At 48.4% G+C, this 10,001-nt stretch overlaps 1 protein-coding gene across 3 annotated transcripts in view; it reads left to right on the forward strand.

Annotated features, from left to right (window-relative positions):
* Window positions 1-10,001, forward strand: part of SLC8A3 (solute carrier family 8 member A3) — a 136,390-nt gene extending 126,389 nt beyond the window's left edge. Inside the window, exons 4-8 of one of the 3 annotated variants that reach the window (XR_010884019.1) lie at window positions 1,916-2,040; window positions 2,546-2,645; window positions 5,100-5,375; window positions 6,353-8,322; window positions 9,546-10,001. Coding sequence is in view for 2 of the 3 variants with exons in the window: in XM_067295566.1 (XP_067151667.1) it covers window positions 1,916-2,040; window positions 2,546-2,645; window positions 5,100-5,375; window positions 6,353-6,729 (878 nt within the window). In the remaining variant the exon portion in view is untranslated. Of the gene's footprint in view, window positions 1-1,915; window positions 2,041-2,545; window positions 2,646-5,099; window positions 5,376-6,352; window positions 8,825-9,545 lie in introns of those variants that run through there. The other 2 variants (XM_067295566.1, XM_067295567.1) reach the window with 2 other exon arrangements.

Here is a 10,001-nt window from a genome sequence, read left to right on the forward strand (position 1 = left end):
TGATATCATTCAAGTAATGAATTCTCAGCCTTATACTAGCCCAGTGAATCTTTTCCACCTGGGCAAATACCTGTTGCTGAAGCACTTTTGTCTACTTCAAGCTCTTCCTTTTCTGGTTTGCTGGTACTGTCCCTGAAGGCACTCTTGGTTTCTCTGCTAGTGCCTCCACCTGCTGTGAGGTTTCTGCTTTGTCCCAGCAAGAACAGCTCTCTGAAGCAAAATCCACCCCTGTCTAGTTGCTGTCCTCAAGCTAAATGCAAAATTAGGAACCAAGATGCTTCAGCTAGTTCCCTCTCCAGTCCCACAGTCTTGCTGTATCTGCTCACTGACTTACTATTTCACCTGGACATTAGCAATGGCCCTCTCACCAAGAGCTTTGCTGTGCCATACTGTGTTGTGTCAGGGCACCAGCAGGATGCTTTTTTACAGCACCCGACCCTCAAAACTTATTCACACTTCAGACATCTGGCACTGAAGTGTGTGCAGAATATCTGTAGATGAGATACTCCTCTCTTCAAACTTGTCTTCCTGTGCTTTGGGCTCTCTTCATCAGGCAGGCGTTGTATTTATTGCTTTTTAGAGAGCAAGTTTCTCATATTGATCTTCACTGCCTTATACACACATCCCCAGCTTCATGGAACCCATATCTGTGGAGTCAGTCCAGGAGAGCACTTGAACATGAGTAAATGCATTTGCTCTTGAGATCTGATATTTATGTTCCTCTGAAACATTTGTATTCCTGTTTGATGATACAAAACCCAGTGGGAAGGCAAAGAAAAAAAGGGATACAAAGATAACATGTCCAACCTTCATTTGCAGAACACTCTGTGAGTGCTATTCTCACCCCCACCCCCTTGACACATGCCTGCACCTGAGTGTATGGTTGGGAGAGGAGACATTGGTCATGGCCAAGGACAGTCCCAGGGCACCCTTCCTCCTGGGTGCTCCCTCCTGTCCAGGCAACCAAAATGTCCCCAGGCACCTTGCTGTGTTTGCCCTGGGCATCAGCAAGGTGAGTCTGCCAAGGGGTTGTCTCTGCATGCTGCCCCTCATGGGCAGCCCTGTAGGACACCTCCACTGCCTCAAAGTGAGCTTCTACCAGCCTGGGAAACTTACCTTTCTTCCAGCAAAAATTAAACATCCAATAATGTGAAGACAAAAACCCACTTGGCCACTGGCTGATTTCTTCCTGCTCATTTTTTCCGAATGACAGGAGTCTCACAGGAAGTGCACAGTGTGGCAAAAAAAGTAGTTACAGTGCAGAATGAAAGAATGAAGTGTGTTTGTGCGTGTGTGTGTGTGTGTGTACACATATATATATGTATGTTTTATATATATATATATATATATATATATATATATATACACACATACACACAGATGTGTGTGTGCATGTGTGGTTGTGACCGTATATGTATATCTGAGAGTTAGATAAAGCATTGAATAGCACAGAGTGCCAATGGTGATTTTCTAATCAAAGGGAAATTTCATTTGAAACCAGAAAACATACCAGAACATTAAAGCTAAGCTGTCTTAAAGGACACTTATGCCAAAAGGTAGAAAGAAAAGGTACTTCAGTCTTACCAAAGATGTGGCTGCTGCAGGGATGATGGGAGGGTGTATGTCATCCAAGTAAAGAGCTCCAATGCAGGCTGAAGAAACATGTTTTCTTTTTTAATCAAAACCATATTTTCATATGTTCTTGGTGATTAACTGATATACAGAAATCTTTGTCCTTTATTTTCTGTAGTCTGACATCCCACCACAGTCACCCAAATCTCTGTGAGAACTTAGCGAGTTGTGAAGGGGTTGCACAAGGCCCTGTGCTCAGGCTGTCCAGGGAAGCCCCACCGTGGTGTTTCCCTAGAGCTTGAAAGACGCTCTCTGCAGCTTAGTGTTGACCTTGCATTCACAGAAGTGGCTGACAGGAAGCTAACGGTTGAAGAGGAGGAAGCCAAGAGGATTGCAGAGATGGGCAAACCCATACTTGGCGAGCATCCCAAACTAGAAGTCATCATTGAGGAGTCCTATGAGTTCAAGGTCAGTAGTTGTCCCAGGGGTCCTCCAAGAAGGGAAAGTCCTGTGTAATTGAAGACTAGTCATGGAGGGCAGGACCAAGGAGACGGGGTAGCAGTATATATGAGAAAAGAGCATCTGGAAGACTATCTGACACAGTACAGGGTGGGGGAAGCCTACAAGAAATGACAGGGAAGTAGCTGGTGGAAGACAGAGGTGAAGGGAGAAAGACAAGTGACTCCTCCTTTTGGAAGCAGAAGAAGCCAGCATGCAGGAGAGGACAGGAGCAAAGGTGTCTCTAGCAGTGCCAAACAAGCAGACTGTGGCTGAGGTATAGGACAGCCTGTCCATGGTGAAAGTGGACCTGAATCCAGCCATGGCCTCATCTGACTGGTAGGAGAGTGTCTGTGGCACCTCTCTTTGGGAAAGGAAGAGGCCTCCACTGGACACTTGTGAGCTCAGCCTTGACTGCTAAGACCTGGTGTTTGGTACGCTGGTTTAATCTTCCGCATCTTTGTTCCCATGACAGAGCACCGTGGACAAGCTGATTAAGAAGACAAACCTGGCTCTGGTTGTAGGGACACATTCCTGGAGGGACCAGTTCATGGAGGCCATTACCGTCAGCTCAGGTGAGAGGGAGATCAGCAGTCCACTGACCTCAACAGCAACTCCAGAGGCATGCACAGCCTGGGATTAGGTCTGTCTAGACTCAGGAGCCACCTGAGACAGCATCTGCCTAGTCGGTGATGTTCAGCTGTTGCATGCAAGGTGCTCATCAGCTAAATCAGTTCAAGGAGCTCATTAGCTCCAAATATACTGGCCTTTTGCGGATAGGGAGCCCAGGAGATCTTGACTGGAAAAACCATTCCCTGAAGGCCAGTTTTCAGACACATTACTTGTACAGGCTTTGCTCCTTCTGCTTTAGTGATCTAATAACCAATGCAGACCGCAGAATCCCGTCCTTGGTCGCAATGCTGGATGTTGGTGTGGCTGATGTTGCCCTTTTTAAATATCTCCTGCTGCTGAAAGTTTTCCAGACTGGCCCTGCCTCATGGGAAGTCCTCCTGGGGCTCAGATGCTAAGCCCTGCCACACAGCAAGGTCTTACAGAGGCATCGGAAAGGCCCTGAGACCTGTGAGCTGTTGTCTGGGCAGCCTGGGAAAGCTCATGGCTTCCAGAGCCAGGCAGCCTTGGAGCTGACATTTTAGGGATGTCTGTGCTATTAGTGATACTCAGGCTCTCCAGCACCTTTGTTGACCTCTTTCTAATTGTCTGGCATCTTCCAAGAAGCGCTGTTTTCACCTAGCCATAAGTGCAGTAAGCAGGCAGGCAGCTGAGCTGGAGCTCAGCTTGGGCCAGTGGCCACAAAGGCTTCTTCTGACACGAAAGAAGAGACACAGGCTATTTGTATTTCTTCTTTCTAGCAATAAAGTGAAACTGGCTCCATGAAAATGGTAACTCCTTCCTTGGAGCAATATTCTTTTCCAGGCCTATTTCTCTCTTTCTTCTCCTTTCTCCTTCGCCTTTCCTCTACCCTGTGGTTCCTATCTGCTTTCTCTTTCTCTATTTTCTTTGTCTGGTATCCACCCTTCCAAAATCCACGTTTCCCCTCTTCTCATTGCTCGAAATGTGATGAGAAGTGCCCCTCCACTCTCTGCACCTGATTTTCTAGCCTTTCCCGCTCAAAAGCTTGCTCAAAGCTGCTCTCTGGGTTTCTAACTGGGACCTGTGCTGCTGCTCTGTGCAGAGTCCCGTCAAGGGGCTGAGCCTCAGAGGTAGCCACCCTTGCACAGAGCAGGCCCACTCACACTGGGACAGGCAGAAACAAACCCACGTGAGCTCAATTCTCTCTCATTAGCGCTGTTTTGTGATTCAGTTTTGTCCTGAGAAAAAGAAGAGCTGGGGAGGAGCTGAGTGGGAAATCTCTGTACAGAAGAGTTTGGCCTCACTGCAGAGCTTCGGACATCTGAAAAACCAGCAGGACATCTAGCCTCAGGGGATGGCTTGGCCCACTAAGTTAAGGAGGGAGCCCCTCCAAAGGACTGCACAGCTGCTCGTTTTACCCTCATACAGATGAGGGTTCTTGCTGGGGCCTCGCTGTTGATCGGCCCATACTCTGGAGTTAGGACCAAGAGACTGTGTCATTCCAGTTTTCCTAATTGCGGTCATTACACTCAATTCCATAACCTTCTACTATTTTTCCCCCCAAATTTCACTTACCTGTGTGACTTTATGATGCCAATCAACAGTGAGTTGCACAGATTAAATATATACTACATAACTGCCTGTGATATTTTTAACCTTTTAAGAAGACCTGCCTTTTGATTTCAGATACTTGCTTTTTCTTATCCGCTGGGAAAGGGGAAACAGGCATGCCTGACTGGCCTTCACTGTTTTCAGGATAGGGGTTAGGTTGCTATGATGATAAATATGGTCATATCCTCTGGGTACTGGTACTAGGATAACACTAGGACAAGAGGAGACAGCTCCATTTTCCACTCCACTGCCCAGCAGCCAATGCCACATCAGGGCCTGGGACCCCAGGGTCCGGCCACGCGGGCCCTGCCGTGCTCGGATGTGTCGTGGTGGGCGGCCATGACGCGGGAGGGGTGAGTGGCCGTGGGGTGGGGGAGGCTTGCGAGCGTGGTCCCTGTCAGGCAGCAGGTACCGGTGCTTGGGAGCGTTGGCGGTGAGATCCCGGTGCCCGCGTCGCTGGGCAGCGGAGGCCACGGCGCAGTGCCTGGCTCCCCGCTGAGCCCCTGCAGCTGCTGCCGGGGGCCGCAGCAGCACGCAGAGCGCCGCTCACGAGCTCATTGCTCGGCTGCAGCTCAGAGGCTGCCATGAAAAGCAGCGTGGCGCTGGTGTGGCTCAGCACCGGCCTTTCCGAAGGCCCCAAGGGAGCAGCGGAGTCGGCAGCCCAGCAGCAGGGGGGCCACGCACAAGGTGCAGCCTGCTCCTGCGAAGGATGTCTTGCACCCACTGGCTCAGACATCAGCTGGTGCAACACAGCTGGGGCACAGGATGGGCGGCCTCTCAGGAGCCCTGTCATGAGAGCTGGCCCTCTCTTTTCACGTTGTTTGCAGCAGGCGATGAAGACGAGGATGAGTCTGGCGAGGAGCGCCTGCCATCCTGTTTTGACTACGTGATGCACTTCCTGACCGTCTTCTGGAAGGTGCTGTTTGCCTGCGTGCCCCCCACGGAGTACTGCAACGGCTGGGCCTGCTTCGTCATCTCCATCCTGATCATCGGCATGCTCACCGCAGTCATTGGAGACCTCGCCTCACACTTCGGCTGCACCATCGGCCTCAAGGACTCAGTGACTGCCGTCGTGTTCGTAGCCTTCGGCACCTCCGTACCAGGTGAGGAGGCCACGGGGGAAGGCGTGGGGCTAGGAGGAAAGTTGCCTTCCCCATGCCCCACAAGTCCCCTCGATGGTGGGGGCTCGGGGCCTGCTGGCTGAGCCTCCCCACAAGCCTGCCAAGCGGTGCAAGGCCAATGCGCTGAGGAAGCCATGTAAGCCGGCAGCACACAAAGCCCAGGCGTCCCACTGTTCCCAGCTGCCCCACTGGCTGTGTCCTGGCCCTCTGCACAGGCAGCCCCATCCCCCCGAGGTTGCAGAGGCTGCCCCCAGGCACCAGCACTGATGGATGCCCCAGCACAAAGTCCTCTGGGGCTGGGGAGCAGCTACCTGAGCCTGCTTAATGTAACCATGCTGGAGGCATCCCTCATGCTTCAGAAGAGACCATCTCCCCTTTTTCTCTTCCACTTGTCTGTCCCCTGCGGTTCATGTCACCCTCCTCTTTGGCACACAAGGCTAGAGCAAAGCTTGAGTCCGGGGTCCCCCTTCCTCTCACTCTCCTGCCTCCTGGACAAGCTCTCTGGGAAGCAGCCCTTTAGCTGGGACATGGGTGAGGCTGGGAAGTGACTCCCTGTTCATGGGCAAGGTCTGTGCCTGCCTCCAAGCATTCATCCCTGCTCGGTGTCGGCAAGGGGTCCCGGCCACGTCATGGGGGAGGTGAGCTGCTGAGGTGTGTGGTGTTGGTGGCGAGCGCCGTGAGGGCATGCCCGGGACAGGAATCTCAGCCAGAGATGCACCCAGAGCGAGAGCTGGCTGCCCAGCACTCACCCATCAGAGAAGGCAGTGCAAAACATGGGTTCGGGCCCATTCCTCAGCCTTTTCTGGTATCACACTTTGAACCCCTCAAAGTGAAGGGTTGGCCATTTTTTCCTGTTGGACCCAACCCAGTGACCTGGGCTGTCTCACCATGAACCTTGCTGCATGCCCTGCTCCCTGATTTGCCGATAACTGTTTCTCCCTCCCTCTCCCCATCACTAGACACTTTTGCCAGCAAAGCAGCAGCCATCCAGGACGTGTACGCCGATGCGTCCATCGGCAACGTCACAGGCAGCAACGCAGTCAACGTCTTCCTGGGCATTGGGCTGGCGTGGTCGGTGGCGGCGATCTACTGGGCATCGCAGGGGCAGGAGTTCCAGGTGTCAGCGGGCACTCTGGCCTTCTCCGTCACCCTCTTCACCATCTTCGCGTTCATCTGCATCAGTGTCCTGCTATACCGCCGGCGGCCGCACCTTGGAGGGGAGCTGGGAGGCCCCCGGGGCTGCAAACTGGCCACGACGTTGCTCTTCGTGAGCCTGTGGCTACTGTACATCCTCTTTGCCACCCTGGAGGCCTACTGCTACATCAAGGGGTTTTAGGCGGTGGAAGAACGGTGCTGCCGGGGGGAGGCATCCCCCTCCTCCGATACCTCACTGGACACCAGTCCTCAAAGCGCAGTTTCACCAGAAGGGACAGCTGTCAGTCAGGTGCCGCTGTTGCCCAGACAGTAGGACAGCTGGGCATCGAGAAGGGCAAAAAATCATCATAGAACAAGCGAACAAAAAAAACAAAAAAACCCACAAACCCTTCCAAAATCAAACAAAAACAAAGAATGCAACAATGGCAAGTGTTCAAATAAAACAAAACAAAATAAACCCACCCACTGACCCCATTCAATGAAATTCAGAAATTTCAGCCATTTTCGAAGGTCACATCCTCTGTAGGTTCTTGCTTCCTTTTTTTCCTGAAGACCCCTCCATTGTAAGGATACATAATCTTTTTTTTTAACTCTTTGGGAATTGCAGAAGTCTGAGTGGGAATTCTATTTTTTTTTTCTTTTGCTTATTGCTTTTTGGTTAGGGAGGGGGCATATTGCTTCTTTTTTTCTTTTTTATTACTTTCAGGTAAAATGTTAAAAATTTAAAATCAAAAGCTTCAAGCTGTCATCAGTGCTGGAATTGAACATGTGTATTTTTTTGAAGCCACAAAAAAACAGTGACACAGTCGAAGAACTTCACTATTACCATTTCTTCCGCCACCTCCTTCCATTTCTTTCTTTTTTAAGACCATAACAATACTGATATATTTTTAATACAAACATATATACACAGATGTACACAGAGAGAAAAATTCAGTGATGGAGGCTGGAGCATGTAGCATCTCAATCACCTGCCAGGGCTAAGAAAAAAGGAAGAAAAAACCCCCAACCCTCTACTATAATATGTATCATGTATATTTTGACTGTGGCATTTCTCTTTGTATAATTAACTTTGAGCTTGTGGTACTGCAGGGAGAGAAATTATGTTAATTTACAAGAGATAAAGAAATAAACAGATACACAGAAATAGCCTGCCATGTGGGGAGAAAAGGGGCCCCGGAAAACTAGCACACGTTCCTTGTGATCACAGTGGTGTTGTATTTGATCAGCTGTGAGGGCAGTGGAGCAGTCCCTGTTCTTGCAGGTGAAAACGAGTTCATGTAAATAATGTGTTGCTCTCACGTAGTGGTGCAAGCAAGATGCCTCAAGGCATAAGATGTCTCTGAGAGGTTTCTAAGCATTATGTTACCAGGCTGAGTTCGTTCTTAAACCACATGAGTTTGCAAAAGGGAAAGGATCCTTGTCCTTCCCTATGATCCCTCCCACCCACTTGGCATCAACCCACCTCCCCCCCCCCAAAAAAAACAACCAAACCTCCCCAAATCTGTGTCCTCATGGAGGAGGCACACAGCTGCTTACTGTAACTCACTGGCATTTGCTGTGCCGAACAAAGATGGCACCCGGCTCCTTAGAAAACAACAACAACAGAACAAAGGCCAAATGAATGACAAGAACAGGAAAACCCGAATAGTGTGACTGTATTTTCCTAGCACACTCCTGCCCTGAGCTGGGCTGTGGTTGCTATTATTTCACTCGTTTGCTAGCCTAATTTTCACAGAGCCCATGTCTCCAGTGGTCTTCAGTCCATTGAAAGGTATGAGCTTAAAAACTGCCACCTGTTTCAGGCCTCCTGTTATCACCTGAAGTACGTTTTAGGAAAAAACAGACAAACAAAAAGACACCCTTTTCATTTTAAGAAAAAGAGAGAGTATGTCATGAATTACATCAATGGCTGTGAATTGAAATGTTGGGTTGGTAATAAAAATAAATAAAAACTATACCTATATCTATATAAACAGTGCTATCTATAAACATATTTCTTAAGTGAGAGAACTGGAAGAGGGTGTTAAAATCTTAGTCTTTTTAAAATGTTTTCAAGATAAGGATACTTTGTTCTATCAAGAAGCTTAGGTGCTGTAAAGGGAAACATGTTCTTCATAAATTTCACCATAGTAAACCAAACCTAGGGAGTTAGCAAGTAAAAAAAAAAAAAAAAAAAAGGGAATGGCAAAAGGTACTTCTCTGTCTAAACAGTGCTTTCTGTTGCCCTTAGGGGCAGGGAGAAGGTGTCTGCAGGTTAAAAAAAAAAAAAAAAAAAAAAAAAAGCAATGGGAACAAGGTTGTCATGGACAAAAAAAAAAGATGCAGTATTATAGCAGGTAAATGGAAGAGAGTGACAATGATCCTTAAAAAAAACAGATGAAATATTTATTTTCATACAAAATGTTTATCAACTATATATATATATAATATATATGCATAAATGTGAGGCAGAGAGGAAGGATCCTTCACATACGAGCAGTGGAAGCTTTGTCCTTTGAAGCTAGCAGTGGTTGAAAACTATCATCAGATTTGAAGCCAATAAGCATCCAACCTTCTGCCTCCTTATCCTCCCTTCACCAGGGCTTTTGGGGAAGGCATGAAAAGATGGAAAAGGAATCTTGAGGCCGGATGTCTGCTGAATTTGCCGATCTTTCTGGCCTCTAGCCACGCTGAGAACTACCTAGAACAGCTTTTGCCAACTTCATTCACTGCTTCTGCTGCCATCTAGGCTGGGACTCCAGAGCACAGACGTGTGACACCAAAAAAAAAAAAAAAGGCCCTCAAATGGTCTCTGTGGGGTTTTAAAGTGTAGCTCTCAAGGGGGTTTTGTAATCATCATTGTTTTTAATTTGGACATATAAATTCTGTTAGGTTTGTATTTTAACCATACCAGTTTACCCATTCCTGGCTAAAACCTAGGCATGGGGAGCTGAAATGCTGTTGTTCTGTTGCTTGTGCTCTATCAATCACATGCTTTTCATTTGCTTTCTTAAGCTCACTTTGCTGGGGAGAGGATGCAGGGGAAGGGAGCAGCTGCTGCGATTGCCAACTGCACAGTAACTTTGCTGCCCTCACATGCGCTGAGGAGAGCTGCACCAGACCAACATCAGTGGAGCATTTATTTTATTTTCATTTTTTACATCATTAAAGAATATACAAACTTAAAAAAATTTGGTGCCTTTGGGAATTTTTTTTTTCTGAGGCTTTTATTTTTTGATTTCTGCTTTACTTGTTTGTTTGCCTGCTTTGTTGGCTGGGAAGGTGCATGGAAGTGTTCGCATTAGCTGTGGTTGCTTTCCTCCCCTCTGCCCCAGCCATCGCGGTTCAGTTTTGCTGGAAGAGGCCAGCAGCAGTTGTATGCTGGCTGTTTTGCATACAGGAGCTTTTGCTGCTTTGTTATTTAGAGCGCTCCCTTCTCATTGTCATTGTTCCTTATGCTTTGTTTTTCCT

Source organism: Apteryx mantelli, chromosome 4, assembly GCF_036417845.1.
Source record: "Apteryx mantelli isolate bAptMan1 chromosome 4, bAptMan1.hap1, whole genome shotgun sequence".
Lineage (NCBI taxonomy): Eukaryota > Metazoa > Chordata > Aves > Apterygiformes > Apterygidae > Apteryx > Apteryx mantelli.